At 37.5% G+C, this 19,797-nt stretch overlaps 2 protein-coding genes across 7 annotated transcripts in view; one reads left to right on the top strand and one right to left on the bottom strand.

Moving 5' to 3' along the window:
* Positions 1-19,797, top strand: part of ATXN2 (ataxin 2) — a 198,073-nt gene that overhangs the window by 14,518 nt on the left and 163,758 nt on the right. The gene's annotated exons all lie outside the window — the stretch shown is intronic.
* On the bottom strand, positions 17,568-18,549 carry LOC119519254 (aldo-keto reductase family 1 member B10-like). The gene has a single exon (XM_037816827.1). It carries the CDS (start codon positions 18,531-18,533, stop codon positions 17,583-17,585), a length of 951 nt encoding a protein of 316 aa, XP_037672755.1. The 5' UTR covers positions 18,534-18,549; the 3' UTR covers positions 17,568-17,582.

The raw sequence follows: 19,797 nt of genomic DNA, 5'->3' as shown, positions 1-19,797 counted from the left end.
CAAAGTGTCCCTTTTGGCTGTAGCAGCTTGCTCCTTCTGTCTGATCTTATATAGTGCTCCAGTAATTTAATTCAGACCCACCCTGAATGGGCAGGCCAGCACCTCCATGGAAATTATCCAATCAGAGTCATCACCCACAGTTGGGTGGGGTGCCTCTCCACGGAAACACTCAAAGAATTACAATCTAGTTGACACTGATAGGTCTGCCCACACAAGATTACATCAAAGATAATGGTGTTTGGGGGTCATAATACAGTCAAACTGGCACAGCATCTTTCAAGATGATCCCTTTCAATTTATTAATGTGTTGAATTACATTAATTGATTGATTTTCTTATGTTCAACCACCCTTAAATGCCAAGAATGAAACTCCACTTGGTTGTGGTATATAATTCTTTTGATGTGCTTTTGGATTCGATTTGCAAGTATTTTGTTTAGGATTTTTGCGTCTGTATGCATCAAGGAGATTGGCCTGTAATTTTCCTTTTTTGTAGTATCTGTATCTGGTTTTGGTATCAGAGTGATATTAGCTTGTAAAATGAATTAGGGTAGTGTTCCTTTTTCTTCAATTTTTTAAAAGAGTTTAAACAGGAATGGTGTCAATTCTTTTTGGAAAGTTTGGTAAAATTCCCCTGTGAAGCCGTCTGGCCCTGGGCTTTTATTTGTAAGTAGATTTTTGATGATGGATCGGTTCTCTTTGCTTGAGAGTGTTTTGTTGAGGTCTTCTATTTCTTCTTTGGTCAGTCTAGGTGGTTCATGAATTTCCAGGAAATTGTCCATTTCCTCTAAATTGTCAGTTGTTCATAGTATCCTCTTAAGATTTTTTTAATTTCTTTGGGATCTGTAGTAATTATCCCCATCTCACTTATGATTCTGTTTATTTGAGTCTTCTGTCTTTTTGACTTTGTCAGTCTAGCGAAGGGTCTGTCAATCTTGTTGACCTTCTCAAAGAACCAACTTTTGGTTTTATTTATTCTCTTTATTGTTTTTTTTTATTCTCAGCTCATTCATTTCTGCTTTAATCTGTTGTTTCTTTTTGTCTACTTGCTTTAGGGTTAGTTTGCTGATCGTTCTCTATCCTCTTCAGTTGTTCATTTAGGTCTTTGGTTTTAGCTCTTTCTTACTTTTTATTATATACATTTAGAACTATAAATTTCCCTCTGAGCACCACCTTCACTGCATCCCGCAGATGCTGGTATGTTGTGTTCTCAGTTTCATTTGTCTCTAGATAATTGCCGATTTCTCTTGCAATTTCTTCTTTCACCCACTGATTGTTTAGGCGTGTGTTATTTAACCTCCATATATTTGTGAAAGATCTGGTTCTTTGGGGGTTGTTGATTTCTACTTGCATTCCATTGTGGTCTGAGAATGTTCTTTGAATAATTTCAATCTTTTTAAATTTATTAAGTCTTGTTTTGTGCCCCAGCATATGATCTGCCCTGGAGAGCGTTCCATGGACACTAGAGAAGAATGTATATCATGGTACTTTGGGATATAATGATCTATATATGTTTATTAAGTCTAATTCATTTATCATATTGTTAAGGTCTCGGTTTCCTTATTTGTCCTTTGTCTAGTTGGTCTATGTGTATAGGAGAGTGGTATATTGAAGTCTTCCATTATTATTGTAGATGTGTCTATTTGTCCCTCCCATTTAGTCAGTGTTTGTGTCATGTATTTTGCAGCTCCTTGATTGGGTGCATAAACATTTATGGTTGTTATTTCTTCATGTTGAATTATCCCTTTTATTACTATATCATGTCCTTCTTTGTCTCTTATGATAGCTTTACATCTAAAGTCTATTTTGTCCAATATTAGTATAGCTACACCAGCTTTCTTTTGGTTGCAGTTTGCATAGATTATTTTTTTCTGTCCTTTCATTTTCAGTCTCTTTGTGTTGCAGGGTCTAAGGTGAGTCCCTTGTAAACAGCGTATCAATGGGTCATACGTTTTACCAGTCTGTTATCTTTTAATTGGAGAATTTAATCCATTCACATTCAAAGTTATTACTGAGAAGGGAGTTCTTGAACCAGTCATCTTATCTTTTTGTTTTTAGTTGTTAGATTTATTTCTTTCCCTGCTCTGTCTTTATTTCCTTTAAGTTACACTTAATAATACTCTTCAGTTCTGTGTTCTTCTCCAGACCTTTTTTTTTTTTTTTTTCCCCAGCTAGTAGAGCTCCTTTTAGTATTTCTTGCAGGACGGGTCTCTTGTTAACAAATTCTCTCAGCATTTGTCTGTGAAAATTTTAAACTCTACCTCAATTTTTAAGGAGAGCTTTGCTGGATAAAGAATTCTTGGCTGGCAGGTTTTCTGTTTCAGAATCTGAAATATGTCATACCACTGCCTTCTAGCCTCCATGGTGCTCACTGAACGGTCACAGCTTAGTCTTAATGTTGTTTCCCTTGTATGTGGTGAATCAGTTCTCACTAGCTGCTTTCGGAAGTTTCTCCTTTTCTTCAGCATTTGACAATCTAATCAGTATATGTCTCAGAGTAGGTTTATTTGAATTTGTTATATTTGGTGGTCCTTGGGCATCTTTGATTTGCATATTTATATCATTTATAAGGTTAGGGAAGTTTTCCTCACGTATGTCTTGAAACACTCTTCCTAGCCCTTTACCCTTCTCTTCTCCTTCTGCGACACCAAGGATTCTTATATTTGTTCTCTTCGTGTTGTCCATCATTTCTCTGAGATCTATTTCAATTTTTTTTTATTTTTTTACCCATTTGTTCTTTTGTGTGCTCGTATTCAATTAGTCTGTCCTCAAGTTCACTTATCCTTTCTTCTGCCTCTTCAAATCTGCTATGGTGTGTCTCTAGTATATTTTTAATTTGAGCCACAGTGTCTTCTATTTCCATAAGGTCTGCTTTTTTTAATTTGCTCTTTCAAATTCTTCTTTATGCTCTTGTAGGGTTTTCTTGATTTCCTTTGTCTTTAGCCATGTCGTTGAGGTTGTTTTGGAGATTTGTTTGTACTTCTTTAATTAATTGCTCCACATTTTGTGTTTCTTCTGGCTTTTTAATTTGTTCATTTGGCTTATCTGTATCTTCTAGAGTCTTAAAGTGGTTTATAATTTTCCTTTGGCTTCCGGGCATTTGCTCATCTTGATAGGGTTGTTTTGGGAAATGCAGGATTATTTGAAATTTATATACATTTGGTAAAGCTGTAGCTTGCTGGAGTGCAGTTTCCCTAACCTACCAGCAGGTGGTGCTCTCAAGTAGGTCTTCCCCAAACTTCTCCTGTGCAGTGGGTGCAGTCCAGATCCAGTTGGGAACCAGTCAGTGCACTGGATCTGCATGTGCCCTGGGGACTGTCTGCCTTGAAGCTGCCACTGGGCCCAGAGCCGGTAAGCAGGGAGTTCGCTCAAGGGCACCCCGAAGATGGAACTTGGGCCCTGCCTGTTTGTTCCTTGCTGCTGTCCGCCTGCAAGTCTCTGGGATGTGGGAGGGGCTCCTGATCATGAATATGGTACCTCTCCCTTCCCGTCTTCTTGCTGTTGCCCCCCCCACCCTCATGGACTTCCATGGGTGAGAACAAATGCTGCCTGCTGGATTCCCTCATGGGAGCTCCCTGTGGAGGGTCACTTCCCCAGTGATCTGCCATCTGTCTTCCGTTTTTGTTGATGTCCCCTCCACGTACTTGGAGGGACCCTCTATGAGCGGTCACATCCTGAAACTCCAGACCCTGGTGTCCTCTGGCCCCTTTCACAGAGGAGAAACCATTCCGCGTTACCTACTCCACCATCTTCCCGGAAGTCCCACCCACCCCCACCCATTCATTCTTTAGTAACTGAAATTTAAGCTCTGTGATAGCTGGGACTTTGTTTTGTTCACTAATGTATCCCTGTCTCTCAGAACAGTGTTGTGTGAATGAGTGATTTTGAGTAAGCTACTTTCTCTCTCACTGTCTTCTGTATCTGTTAAAATGGAAAAGAATGCCTTCCTCAAAAAGTGAGACACAATCTTGTTCCATTCCATTCTTGGCACCTAGTAGGCTCTAAATAATTTAGAATCCTACAAATTTGGAGGTGGAAATGGAAATGATGGCTTTTTAACACTCGTTCTTTTTATAGGTTAGGAAACTACAACCAAAGAAATTTTTTGCCAAAGTCTCCCATCATTGGCTGCATAGCTGGCATTAGAATCTAGTTTACTCTTCTTTTTATTATATTTTTAAGACTTCTTTTCAAAATTGGATGTTTATTCAGTAATCCGAGAAAAGACACACCTATCCAGAAGAAAACATTTGCTGAGGGCTCAAATTAGCAAAGGCTTATTCTGCTTTGCTACTTTTTGCTTTCTGTCACATACATTTCAAGTAGAAGTTGTCATTTGGGTGCAAATCCAAAGTGAAGGTCCTCTGCATTGTTTCCACCAGGCATTGGTTTCCTTTCCTATATGCTTATCCTTTTCTGATCCTTAGATTTCTCCTTATGCCAATTGTGATGTATTAGAGTATGACGTGGAGGATGCTGAGATTTCATCCAGCTTTAGTTGGGAGATGGGGAAAGGGGGTTGAGGAGAGTCTTTCTGTCATGGGCACCAGAGGGCATTGGCTAATTGTAGCTTAGCAGGCCTCTCGATTGGGCTCTGCATGTCCAGATACATCCTACTTTTAAGTTGTCTGGCACACTCCATATCCAACATAATCTCCAAAACAGTTTTTATTGGGTCCCTTTTCTGTTGAGAAGCATTTATTGGCTCTCTTCATTATTGGGCGAATCAAGTCCAGGTTAGTCATCCTGGCTGTCACGCCTCTCCACTGTCTGACCGCACTGCATTCTCCAGCGTGAATCAAATTCTTCTGCAAATCATATCTTCTCGTCTTCATAAACATAGGTCTTAACTTTCAAGGATTAGTCCAGATCTTCTCTTGTACATTGTACCACCGTATTTACTTTAGATAAACATGATTCCTTCCTCTTTTACATTCCCTTAGCTCTTGGCAGGTATCATTCATGTGGCATTCAGTACACCGTGTGTTGAAGTGCAGTAGTTCCTCTACAAGCTTTCAGTTTAGGGTGAAATCTGAGATACGAGCAAAGTTATACCCTAGAGCAGTAGTGGTTCAACTCTATCAGCCACCAAAAATGGCTTTTTTTTTTTTTTTTTTTTAATGACCATTCATGGTCATGTTCACAGTCAGCTATCCCTGTTGTTTTAAAAATATCTGTGCTTATTGTGTTTGGGCTTAGTTTGTTGGTATTGAAGCTGTCATACTCAAGTACAGCAGCAGTGTTGACAGTGCTATTCAGGAGCGAGTAGTTAATTACTGTAGAAAGGAGAGGTTTTTTAAAAAGAGAAATAGTGGGCAAATAATGGCTTGGGTCAGAATGAAGTATTCTGAAGTACAGGGAACAAAAGTACCATGGTCATTAATAATCAGCAGGAGGTAAATAGAACAAATGCATGATATGGAAAAATTTGGAAGTTTGCAGCTAAAGATGTTCATTTGGGAGAATGCTAAATGCAGTTAAAGTGCTTCCGCTGAGACTTCTGTCAAAACCGGCAAACAATACTGCAGGTTCACTGTCCATTGAATAAAGGGTCTAAGGAGTTTCTCGTGACACTTGAGAAAATCATTAAGAGAGGGTTCTCTTTCAGAGAAGAACCCCAATAGAATGTTCACCAATGAGGAAAAAAGAGTGTGCTGCTTTTAAAGTTTTGTAGGACAAACACTCATTTTGGTAAGGTAGAAATCCATCCAGAGTCTGCAAGTTTCAGAACCTCCTACTGTCTATATTGAAATTAGGAACAAACAGATAGACAGAAGATACTCTGTTTTTCATTGCTCACTGCACTGCAATTCAGGTCAGATTGCTGGACATTGATTCCTTATTGTGGTGGACTGTATTGAATTTTATTTAGGTTTGTTGAGGTACAATTTATGTAACGCAAGTTCATCCTTTTTAGTGTAGTGTTCTTGAGTTTTGACAAATAGTTATGTAGCTAGTACCATGGTCAAGGTATCATCCCGTAAGGTTTTCTTACACCTCTTTTTAGTTGGTCCCTTAACCCCAACCCTGGCAATCACTGATCTCTTTCTTTTCCTTATAGTTTTGTCTTTTCTAGAATATCATATAAATGGAATCATACAGTGTATAGACTTTTGTGAATGGTTTCTTTCACATAGCATAATATTTTGAGATTTATCCATGTTGCATGTAAGAGTAGTTAACTTTTTATTGCTGAGTAGTAGTCCATTGTATACATGTGCCAGAGTTTTATCATCAAGTGATGGAAATTTGAGTTATTAGTGATTTGGGGCTGTCATGAATAATGCTGTTATGAACATTTGTGTACAGGTTTTTGTGTGGCCATACTGCTTCCTTTTTCTTGGTTAAATACATGGAACTGAGATTGCTGGGTTGTATGGAGCGTTTATTTAATTTTAAACATAGTTGATAAACTGATTTCTAAAGTGGCTGTACTAATTTATATTCCCATCAGCAGTGTATGAAATTTCTAGTTACTCTACGTCCTTGCCAACACTCAGTATGTAGGTCTTTAATTTTAGCAATTCTAGTGGGTTTGTAGTGGTATCTCACTGTTTTTGCTTTTTTAAGTGTGTCGTCCTGTCATCTTTCTGGTAAAATATATCTAACTTAAAATTTATGATAATTTAGTGGCATCAAAAGTACATTCACAGTGTTGTATAACCATCACCACTTTTTCTAGACTTTTTCATTATCCCAAACAAAAACTTTGTACCCAGTAAGCAGCGATACCTCATTTTTCTTTTCTCCGGACTCCTGGTCATCTGTAGTCTACTCTCTGTCTTTATGAATTTGCCTATTCTAGATACCTCATATAAATGGAATCATACAGTATTGTCGTTTTGTGTCTGGCTTATTTGATTTAGCATAACATTTTCAAGGTTTGTCTATGTTGTAGCATTTTTCATCACTTCATTCCTTTTTATGGCTGAATAATATCTATTGTATGGGTATACCACATTTTGTTTATTCATTCATCTGTGAATGGACTCTTCGTTGTTTTCTGCCTTTTGGCTTTTGTGAATAGTGCCGTATGGACGTCAGTGTACAAGTACCTGTTTGAGTCCCAGTCTTCCATAGCAGCTGCACCATTTTACATCCCCACCAGTAGTGAATGAGTGCTCCTTTTTCTCCACACTTGTGGTAGTTTTCTGTTTTTTTTAATAGTAGCCATTCTAGTGGGTGTGAAATGATACCTCGTGGTTTTGATTTGCATTTCCGTAATAGCTAATAATATTGAACATCTTTTCATGTGCTTTTCAACTATTTGTATATCCTCTTCGAAGAAGTGTCTAGGGTCTTATTCATTTCATTGCTTTAGGGACAGCCACTGTTAGTCACAGAAATCTGTATTTGAGAAGCCTCCTGGTCTAAGCTTTTGAAAGGTAATTAGGTTCATAATTGAAAAAGAGGGGAAGTGGCAGTTATTGAGTTCTTATTTGCTAAGGCCTATTTGTTCATAATCTCATTGGATTACCACACAATTATATTAGATAATCTGTTGTCCCATCCACCATATTATCTATGAGGAAACTAAGTTCTAGAGAGGTTAAATGATCTCAAATTCACTCAGCTAGAAAGTGGCAGAAATGGAATGACTAATATTGTTGTGTTTAGGATCTCTGAAAAGATACACGCAATTGAGAACAGAAGGAAGAAAAACTGGTGGTGGGGTTAAGGAATGTTATAATTAGTTTCTTTTAATTGACCAGGAGCTTGAATCACTAGCTTCACAGAGTGAAGGAAAGTATGCAGACAGGCTCCTTTGGTTAAAAATGGGAGAAGAAAAAGAGGAATTTGCATTTATACAGATTAGTTATTCACAGTCTGGAAATGTTATAGGAAGTCTGCATATTTTTAACCCAATCTTAAAAGTCAGGAAATAAATAACTATTAATTATAAAAACTTTTTTTCTTCTCTAAAACATTTGGCGGGGGGGGGGTAGCATTTCGGAGCTAAGTGGTAGAAGTAGCTAACCAGTTTTCTGAAGAAAAAGAAAACTTTAGAAATCAGTGATGAGAAAACAGTTTCTGGAGAACTTTCTATTTATATAATGATAGTTACCATTTCTTGTGTGCCTGTTGTGTTTCAGAAACTGTGCCAAGTGCACCACTTATCTATCCTTTAATCCTTACAACAGCCCAGCCTATCAGTTTGGTGGTGCTGTGTCCATTTTACAGATGAGGAAGTGGCGGTTCAGAGAAATTAAGGAACTTGCCCCGAGGTCAAAGAGCTAGGAAGTGGTGGAACTGAGATTCTAACCCTGTAAGACTTCACAGGCTTTAATTTTAATAACTGTGCTCCACTATGTATAATATAGATCCCTGTCAAAAACTGAAAAAAAAAAAAAGAAGAAGAAGAAGAAAATAATTCAGCCATTATTGTCAGCCATAAAATGACCTCAGTTACTCACGTCTTAGTCCTGGCTTTTCTCAGTTTATAAATGGGTTTGGATCCAAAAGTTGGTTTATAATTCTTATTATTTAATTTTTAAAATTTGGAAATGACATTATAAATGGTGGTTAGTTTTCTGCACCTTTCTGTTTTAGCAGATAGTCGATTGTAACCCATAATTAATTTGAACTAAGTAGTAGTGTACCATGTTGCTGGTTAAGAAGGCTTTTATGCCTTGATTTAAGAACCCAAACAGCAGTTACGATGTTTCTATAGAAAACAAGTGGGTGTAAAGAACCCACTTCCGTGCTCATTCCCTGCCTTTGTCATATTAGAGGCTGCACGGCCCCAGGACTAGAAGGACACTGGGCAAAACTTCGACAGCATGCACTAGTCCTCCAGAAAGAAGGGCTGTAATAGGACAGAAATAATTCCTGTCTTCTGTGGCTTTATGGAAATTATAGGTATGCAGCAGTTATTTGAAAAATTGTGTCAAGAGATCTTACATTTTATTCTTAATTACTGCAGTACATTTATTTTTTGCCTGTCGGTTTAGCCTAGCCTACCTTTTACAATCAGTCATAAACTTTGTTTTGTTGTGTCATCACCCCTCTGTTCAAAATATCATCTGATTCCCAAGCCTTAGGTCCTCTTTATCATCAAGCCTTTCCATGCTCTAACCTGGGGTGCCACAAACTTTCTGTAAAGAGCCAGGTAGTAAATAATTTAGGTTTTGCGGGCCTTATACAGTCTTTTTTTTTTTTTTAAATCATATTTTTGTATTGTAGAATATAACAAATATTGTAAAAGTGATAGCTTCCCAAGTGCAGTTTAACAAATAGCAAATCTCAAAGACTATTACAGATTACAATTCCACAGTTTCAGTTATATACTTATTATGAAATATATATACAAAAAGGTAATGCCTTTCAAAGTATGATTTAACAAGTAGATATGTAGGAAATTTCCAAAGTTATTTTGAGTTATAGTACCATAGTTTCAGCTATTTCCTTATTGTGAAATATATGTAAAAAGGTATAGTTTTCATATTACAATTTAACATGTAGCTACAGAACAAATTTCAAAGGATGCTGTGGGTTACTGTTCCACCATTTCATTTCTTTCCTTCTAACTATTCTAATACCCTAGCAACTAAGAAAAAGAAAATTATGTAAAGATTCAGTATTCATAATCCTTTGATAAATTCCATCCCATCTGTTGCCACTGATTCCTGTAGTTTAAACACTTTCCTGATCTTCAGGGATGTCTAGGCAGTGACTTATACAGTCTTTACTGCATATTCTTCTTCTATTTTTTAAACCCCTTTAAAAACTATATATGTATATATATACACAATATTCTTAGCTCCATGCCACATAAAAATAGGCTGCAGGCCCATGGGCATAATTTGCAGACCTCTCTTATATAGTCTCATTTTCCTTTTCTGATCATGTTTCCTCTTCAGCTCTTCTAAATAGGACCTCCCCTTAAATCAAGATGGTCTCCTTCTCATTGTCTGTGGAGGCACTAAGCACAGCCTCTGCTCCCTTCCCGCTCTTCTATCATTGTTCTGCTTCTTCAGATCCTCATCTTTGGCCCTCAGGATCTAATCTGAATCTTCCATAAACTAATTCTCATCTATTTTTCCTTTGTAACTTCTGTAAAATTTATCCTGTCCCATACAAGTTAGCTTTCCTAATTGAAGATGTGTTCCAAATCTAGTAGTAGCTTGCTGTAAACTTACAAGAATAAAGAGATTCATGTTTTCTCCACCTGTTTTATGTAGAACCTAAAGTTGGTTTTTCTTTTCACAGGTCAGTGTTCTTTCTGTTTGCCTCACCCCTTACCCCCACCCCAATCTGAATTTTAGAATCAGAAAGTTGCATTTGAGATCATCATGAGTCTTCTCTTTATTTTCCACAGGATCAGAAAGTTTAAATGATTGCTCACAGTCGCACAACTAGTATTTAGTATCCAAGCTCTTTTCTTACTTTGTGACCTCGGGCAAGTTATTTCACTTGTACTTGAGTTTCGTTCCCTGTAAGAGGGGAATGATGAGGATTAAATGAATTATATCTATAAGGTGCTTAGACAATGCCTGGCATATAATAAAAGTTGAATAAATTTTAGCTGTTATTATTAGATGTTTGGAACCAGTAAAAACTACATGAGCAAGTTGAGGTTGAAAAGTGAAGTATTGGTGGGTTTTGGGTAGTGCAATATGAATGAATATAGCCTAGCATTTTGCTGACCTTGTATACTGTACATTAATTCAGTAGAAGTAACTGTCGGACTGGGACAGTTAAAAAGATGTGTGAACACTATTTCTGCTTCCAAGTTACCTGTCTTATGGGGATGGCAGTCATGCAAATAATGTAAACTGGTTGCATTGAGGAAAGTGAATGGCTACTTTGGGTGGAGGGTGAGGAAAGAAAGCTTCAAAAAAGTGGGAAGGGTTGAGATAGATCTTGAAGAATTATTGTCAGTTTTCAGTGAGGCCATGGAGGAGAGGTAGAAGTTACAGGCAGAGAAAAGTTTGTGCTAAAGTAAAGAAATGCTGTAAACACCATGATGTATGTAGAATGGTTCTCTATGTGGTAGAAGAATTGAAAGAAGTGGTTACTGGAAGCAGGGAGACAGATTTGACATACGGAGACCCTTGTAGTTAAAGAAATTAAGTGGGCTTGAAATAAATAGTTTGTTTTTTAATGAAAGATTTCAACTTATATAAAAGACTAGTGTAATGAACCTTTTGTATCTAACAACCAGCTTCAGTAGTTATCAATAAATGGCCAATCTTGGTTCATCTATCCTCCCCCCACCCCCCATGATAAACAGTTTGTGTTTTAAAGGAGATAGAACTTGTTTTAAGTCCCCCAGGAAGGAATAAACTAATGGTCAGTGGGTAAAAACCACTGGAAAGAGACTTGAGCTCACCATATGGAGGCTGTTGTGGTGCATTAGTCAGAGGGGATGAATGCTTTGGAAGGTAGATAGTTTCCTCTCGCTGGAGATGCTTAAGCAGAGGACTGGAACTGCAGTGTCCAATATGGTGGCCACTGTCCACATGTGGCTGTGTAAATTTAAAATTAAAAATCAGTTCCTCAGACACTCTAGCCACATTTTAGGTGACTAGTTGCCTCATGTGCCTGGTAGCCATGATTGGACAACACAGATATAGAACAGTTTCATCATTACAGAAAGTTCAGTTGACAGTACTGGGCAAGCCCAATATCTCTTTGTTTTAAGTAAAATTTCATATGAACACTTTATTTTTAATCACTCTAGCGTGTGCTGGAATATAAGACTATAAGGAAAATAATAATATAAGCTGACAGTTATTAAGTGCTTAATTAGTAATGTGCCAGGCATTGTTCTGAAATCTTTTTTATGGAATGTCATTTAATTTTCACAACTTTAAGAGAAGGTACTATTTTTATTCCTATTTTATAGATGTTGAAAGATGCCCTTGGTAACATGTATTCTAGTTTCTGACTTTATGAATTTGCTTCTTCTAATTATTTCATATCTGAGATCATACAATATTTGTCCTTTTGTATCTGGCTTATTTCACTCAACATGATGTCTTCAAGGTTCATCCATATTGCATGTATCAGAACCTCGTTCCTTTTCAATGCTGCATAATATTCTGTTCTCTGTATATACCACATTTTGTTTATCCATTCATCTGTTGGTGGGCACTTGGGTCGCTTCCATCTTTTGAGAACTGTGAATAATGCCATTAGGAACATCAGTGTGCAAATAATCTGTTGGAGACCCTGCTTTCAATTCTTTTGAGTATATACCTAGAATAAGGATTGCCAGGTCATATGTTAAATCTATATTAACTTTCTGAGGAACCACCAAACTGTCTTCCACAGCAGCTGCACCATTTTACAGTCTCACCAACAATGAATGAATGTTCTGGTTTCTCCACATTTTCTCCAACACTTGTTATTTTCTGATTTTTTAATGGTACCCATTCTGGTGGGTGTAAAGTGGTATCTCGTTGTGGTTTTGATTTGCATTTCCTTAATAATGAGGTTGAGCATCTTTTCATGTGCTTTGTAGCCATTTGTATATCTTCTCTGGAGAAATGTCTGTTCAAGTCTTTTACCAACTTTTTGATTTTGTTGTTGGGTATTGTTAGTTTTTTGAAACACTGATACTATAGAGCTTTACATGACTGTATTAATCTGGAGTTGTTTTGGATGAATTTTAGAGTTGCTAACCCACCTCAGTTTGCTACAGAACTTTAGCTTTTCTGTGTTCAGGTTGTCATGGACTGCTTCCTACCCTCACCTTGTTTGACTCATCTTTTCAGTGAGGAAACAGTTATTCAGTAGGTATTACTTATAACCATTTCCCTTTCTGATTTAAAAAACCCGAGGTGGTAAGAGCAAAATGATTCACCTAAGTGTGTTAATCATAAGAGCTGTTAGATTTACAGTTCTTAGTTAATTGTCCTTACTATAAAGAGAAACAGAATTAGTTAATACTTATCATAATTCATATAAAATATGCTATAGACTTTATACATTCGACAATGTAGAGTATGTGCCAGGCTCTGTTTCCTGGACACACAGCAGTGTAGGAGAAAGACAAAGCCTCTGCCCTCGTGGAGTTTACATTCTCTTTTTCAGGGCTTTGGGGGTGGGATACGCAAAAGAGACAGTAAGTAGGAGAACACATAATAAACAAGATAGTTTCAGATATAAGTGCTATGATATATGAAATATTAATTACTTAAGTACTAAACCAGGATGATATAGCAGTTGGTGAGCTGCTTTAAATGGGATGGTCAGAGAAGACATCTCTGAGGAAGTGATAGTTAAGTCGAGATGTAAATAACAAGGAGCCACCTACGTAAGGATCTGATGGAAGAACATTACTACAACTTTAGGAAGTGGGTTGGAGGTATGTGCTATTATTAGTGTGCCTAAGAAAATTAGTTAAATCTATAGAACTGGTCTGATTCTAGAAACCTGGATCCATGAAATTAACCATATTGATTCTATAAATCTATTATAGTTGAAATAGTGGTAGAAATTAGTAAATGACATGTAGGGTCCAGTCTTGAAAAATTGTTGGTGAGTGTGCAGAATAGTGAAAAATGAAGTAAAAGTTCTGTAATTATATTGCGTGGTGGCAGTACCAATAGATTTTATGTGGTTTTAGCATTCTATACTAGACAAAACCTCTGAAGTTATCGGCTGAGGGGCAAGGCTAAGTTCATCTTGCTCAATCAATAAATATTTGTTAAATTTGAAGTTTAAAAAAGCTACAAATTTGGAGTGTTTTCCCTGTGAAAGATTTTTTTTAACATTTTTTTTAACAATATCTCACATTTAAAAGTGTACAGTTTGACAAGTTTTGACCAATTATATGCATATCTTTTGTAAATTGTCTTCTTTGATCCCCAGTACAGTGTGTGACCTTTCCTGTTACTTCAATTTTACAGATAAGCAAGCTAGGTCAGGACCAGAGTGACTGAGTAACCCCTGCTAGAATCGAAGTTAGTAAATAGCTGAGCCAGGATTTGAACCAGGCCTGTCGGAAAGGCAGTAGAGTAGCCTTTGGGTTTCACATGCCCTCTGTTTTTAAGCTCTGCAATGTGGAAGCCTAGTGCCCTGAGTTTCATGGATTAGTGATTGTCTGAGCTCTCATTTGTAATTTATCCACAGGCTTTTCATGTTTGTTTCTTCTATTATTGGAGTATGGATCAGAACTTTAAACTTTTTTTTTTTAAATCTACTGATTAGGGTTCATTCTTTTCAGTGTGGTTCAAACCCCATTTCATGACATGAAGAGAGAATGGTTCTTGAGCTGTCCACTTCTGCCTTTCTGCCTGGCCTGCTCTTGCGTGCCTGGCCTGCTCTTTTGCTTTGAAAAGGACTCTTTGAAGGTAAATTTGAAAAACATTGGAAACATGTTTAGTATTCTTACAGGTATAAAGACGTGGTTAGCTTAGAAACAAAAGAAAGTATGTGCTGTTCAATCCAGTAGCCACTGCGTACATGTGGGTATCTAAACTTACATCTGTTTAAAAGTAAATAAAATTAAAAATTCAGTTCCTTAGGACCAGTAGCTACATTTGAAGTGCTTAGTAGTCACATGAGGCTAGTGGCTACTGTTTTGGATAGTAAAGATATGTCCATCATTGCAGAAAATTCTGTTGCACAGTGGGGCTGGTTAGATCATAAAATTGGTAAATTTAGATATTTAGGAAAGAAATAAATTTTGGCATTAGTGATTGTAAGATTACTGTTCTTCTCTTCAGTTTTTTTGTTTTTTTGTTGTTTTTTTTCAATGCACATCCTAACTAATGAATAACTTTAGTAACTAAATCGGACATTATTGAGCAGTGCAACTAAGTCAAAGTGAGTTGACACCAACTGTACACACAGAGCTGGTAGGTAAAAATGCAGAAATCCTTCCATTGCTGGAGTAGAGACAGATCTGTTTTTGTCAAACATCCAGAAGATGCTATTTTGCGGTGAAGCAGAGCAACAAGTAGAGCAAAAAAGAAGATTTTTTTGGTAACACATGCAAGAAGACGGAAAGTAAGAATGTTCATATGGATTGAGACACAGTAGTGGAATTTAAACCCCTCTCTTGCTGCTGTTGTACTGGAATACTGACTTTGCCCTTGGCAGTACAGTAGTTAATGACAGTGTTAAATGCTACTTAATTTGATACCAGTTTTTAGAATTTAACCTTAAAAGTAAATAAAAAGTATAGAATTATATGAGATTGAAAGTTTTTCTCTTTTCTGCCTGCATACTTAGAGAAGAGCTATATATTTCTTCAGAGATTTTTTTTTTTCTGTGCTTACGTATTCGGTTTAAAAAGTGTAAATCGAAACATTATACATCTCTCTTGTTTTTTATTAACTTAATATATATTATGAAAATCTTTCCATGTTAGTAGTCATATTAAGAGCAGCTCAATATTCCATTGTATCAAAGCACCATAATTTATTTAACTTTTCCTCTATTGATGGGCATTTAGGTTCTTTTCCAGATTTTGCTGTTAAAAACTACTTAAATGAGCAATGTTGTCTTTGTCTTTGTCCACAGGTAAATCCTAGAATTTAATTGCTAGATCAAATAGTCTTATCTATTTGAGGTTTGGAAAAACATTGCCAAATTGCTCACTTTATAGATTGTACTGATTTATACTGCTGTTATAGGTATATAAGTTGGTTTCCTCACACCTTCACCAGCCTTGAATACTTTCATGACCTTTGCCAGTTTAGTGGTTGTAAAGTGATGTCTTCGCATATTAATCTGCATTCCTTTAATTGCATAATTGTTGCTTTTATTTTATCAGCAATTTTAGATTTATAGAAAAATCATGCAGAAAGTACAGAGTTACCATATATGCCTCCCTCATACATATTTTTCCCTATTAACATTTTACATGAGTATGGGTACCATTGTTACAATTGATGAAACGATATTTTTATAATTTTACTGCTAACTGCAGTTCATAGTTTACATTAGGGTTCACTCTTTGCAATGTACAGTTGTATGTTTTTTAAAAAATTATTTTCTGATAACATATATTAATCTAAAATGTCCCATCATAGCCACTTTCAGATGAACAGTTCAGTGGTGTTATTTACAGGCACGAATATTGGGCCACTGTTACCATTATCCATTACCAAAACTTTTCCATCACCATAAAACAGAAACTATACCAATCAAGTATTAAGTATTAACTCCCCATTCCCCACCCCTACCCAGTTATTGCTAACCTGTATTCTAGTTTTGGACTCTGAATTTGCATATTCTATTTCATATCAGTGAAATCATAAAATATTCTTTTGCGTGTGGCTTATTTCACTCAACATGATGTCTTCAGGATTCATCCATGGTGTTGCATGTGCTGTATCAGAGCGTCATTCTTTTTCATAGCTGAGTAATACTCCATTATATGAATGTACCACATTTTGTTTATCCAGTCGTCTCTTGAATGGGCGCTTGGGTTGCTTTCACCTTTTGGCAACTGTGAATAACTTCACTATGAACATTGGTTTGCAAATATCTGTACAAGTCCCTGCTTTCAATTCTTTTGGGTATATACATAGCATTAGAATTCTGGGTCATATGGTAATTCCATACTTACCCATCTGAGGAACTGACAAACTGTTTTCCACAGCTGCTGTGCCATTTTACATTCCCACCAATGTGCAAGGGTATCTGTTTCTCTACATCCTTTCCAACACTTGTCATTTTCTGTTTTGTATTTTTTTATGGCAAAATATTAGCATTTATTATATTTGTAAGGTAGGAAACCAGATGCTTATTATGTTAAATTCTGTACCTTACTATATGTGTAGAATATTTCACAATAAGACATTGTTATAGAAAAAAAGCAAATTAATTCTCCATATTAATGGCAAATAGCAAATCTTCTCCTTGTTCAGATTGTGCTCCATTTCCCACCTGCACTCCCAGGGATACTCTCAACACCATTCCCTCAATGAACAGAAGCTCCTTCATCCATCTTGGAAGCCCTGCCACCACTGGAGTTGACTCTTTTGGCAAAATAGCATTTTAAGGGCAGGGTGGGAGAGAGAAAAAGAAAGGGAAAGAATGGAGAGAGGCAAGGCTGGGAGGTGCCAGTGGAAGACATGGGAGGAAAAGGATGACAAATCAGCATGAGCTTTCCCAGAGCCTGCCTGCCTTTGAATCTTTGGCTATGGCACTCACTACCTGAGTGGCCTTGAGCAAGTTACTTGTCTCTGTTTCCTCTTCTGTAAAATGTGAATAATAAGAATACCTAACTGGAAGGGGTTTTTGCAAGGAGTCATTGAGTTAACACATACAAAAAGTACTTCAAATACTGTTGGCAGTATAGTAAATTCTTAAAGATGTTTTTTCTTTTCTCCTTTTTTATCTTTGTATTCTCAGTGCTAGCAGAGTTTCCAATATTTAATAAACATATGATCATATAAGTGGAAAAAAAAAACTTCTCTTTTTCCAAGTCTTATCTCCCAAAGATTATCTGCTCCTGGTTGAACGTACTGGTATAGATGCAACATTAAATTCTGACGTACAGCAGATCCACCTTCAGTATGATTTCAGAAAAGCCTGGCTAAAATTGGATGTGGGTAGAGGGAGGTCCATGTCAGTCAAGTGAAGAGAGAGAATCCACTGGATATTCTCATCTGGAGGCTCAGTTTCAGTATTCTTCATTGAAGGGATAATCCTTCAAATGAGAGAATTGTTCCACGACACAGGCCCTCCAGTTTCTGTTGAAGGTGAGTATGGTCGCCATCTCCTCATCACTCAATTTAAAGTCAAAGACCTTAAAGTTCTCAGCAATGCGTTGGAGAGTCACAGACTTGGGGATCACGGGCACATTCTTCTGGATATGGAACCAGATCAGAACCTGGGCGGTGGTTTTATTGTGCTTTGCTGCAATCTCCTTAATTTGGGGATCCTCTAGTAGTGAAGGGTCCCCTGGCTTGGCCCAAGGTCTATCTGGAGAACCCAGGGGGCTGTAGGCAGTGACTGTGATGCCCTTGGAGTGGCAGTACTGGATCAGTTTCTCCTGCTTCAGGTATGGGTGACACTCAATCTGGTTAGTCGCTGGTTTATGTTTCAGTCCAGGTTTGTTCAAGAGCCTTTCAGTTTGGAAGTGGTTGAAATTGGAGAGCCCAATGGCTTTCACCAGCCCCTCATCCACCAGCTCTTCCATGGCCTCCCAGGTTTCCAAGAATGTTGCTTTACTGGGGATAGCATTGCCTTTGTCATCTTTAGGGAACCAGTCCTTACCAGCCTGTAATCCCTGTGGAAAGTGAATAACATAGATGTCGAGATAGTCCAGTTTCAGATCCTTGAGGGTCTTCTTGCAGCATTCCTTCACGAGGGACCTCTCAAAGAAGGTGAGCCATAACTTGGTAACGATGAAGAGGTCCTCCCGCTTAACAACTTTCTCTTGGATCTTCTCCTGGATAGCTTCCCCGACCTCGTTCTCATTCCTGTAGGCATAGGCACAGTCGATGTGGCGATATCCTATGTCAATTGCTGCCTTCACAGCCTCTTTGACTTTGCCTGGAGGAGACTTCCAGGTGCCGAGTCCCACGATGGGCATCTTGGCTTTGGTACTGAGTTCCACGAAGGTGGCCATGGTTGGTGCAGAAGCAGTTCTGAGCGACTGTATTTTTTTTTTAAGTATCTATTTTAGTGGTGTGAAGTGCTATTTCATTGTGATTTTGATTTGCATTTCCCTAATGGCTAATATGTTGAGTATCCATAATGTTACTTTTAGTGGCTGCAAAATATTTCACTGTGTGACTATACAGTAACTTACTAATTAACTCCCTGTTGGACATGTTCATTCAGTTACTCATATATTCATTAAATACCTGAGAACTTATATACCAGGAATAGTGCAGGAATTTTTTTTTTTTACTTTTAATTATTGCAAATTTCAAACCTGTATAAGCAAAGGGAATAGTAAGTGAACCCAATGTGCCCTTCACAGTTAACAATTATCAACTCATAACTAATTTTATTTCACCTATACTTGAACCGCCCTGATTATTTTCTCTAACTTAATTTTGAAATAATTTCAAATTATAGGACAGTTAAAAAATACTACAAACTCCATACCGAGAACTATACCATAACCCCACCCTCCCACAGGTACCCAGATCCACCAATTAAAAAATTTTGCCACCTTTCCTCCCTCCCTCTTTCCCTCTCTTTTTTTTTTCTGAATATTTGAGAGCAAGTTACACACATCATACTCTTTGAACACATAATACTTCCCATGTACATTTCCTGTGAACAAAGATATTGCAGTTACCATGTTTAAGAAATTTAACATGGATATAAACTACTCACAGTCTATATTTCTATATTTTCTTATGTCCCAATAATAATATCCTTTTGAACCTTGTGCCAGTTTGAATGTATTGTGTCCCCCAAATGCCATTATCTTTGTGGTCTTGTGGGACAGACGTTTTGGTGCTGGTTAGATTTGCTTGGAATGTGCCCCACCCACCTGTGGGTGGTGACTTTGGTGGGATACTCCCATGGAGGTGTGATCCCACCCATTCAGGGTGGGCCTTGATCAGTGGAGCCATATAAAACATGCTGACTCAAAGAGACTGAAAGGAGTACAGCTGTGAGTGACGTTTTGAAGAAGAGCAAGCTTGCTAGAGAGGAATGTCCTGGGAGAAAGCCATTTTTGAAACCAGAACTTTGGAGCAGACGCCAGCCATGTGCCTTCCCAGCTAAGAGAGGTTTTCCGGACGCCATTGGCCATCTCCAGTGAAGGTACCCGATTACTGATGTGTTACCTTGGACATTTTGTGGCCTTAAGACTGTAACTGTGTAGTGAAATAAACCCCCATTTTATAAAAGCCTATCCATCTCTGGTGTTTTGC

The sequence above is a fragment of the Choloepus didactylus genome, chromosome 23, assembly GCF_015220235.1.
Source record: "Choloepus didactylus isolate mChoDid1 chromosome 23, mChoDid1.pri, whole genome shotgun sequence".
NCBI lineage: Eukaryota > Metazoa > Chordata > Mammalia > Pilosa > Megalonychidae > Choloepus > Choloepus didactylus.
The sequence above is the reverse complement of the archived record's forward strand: the minus strand, read 5'-3'. Positions and strand labels throughout refer to the sequence as shown.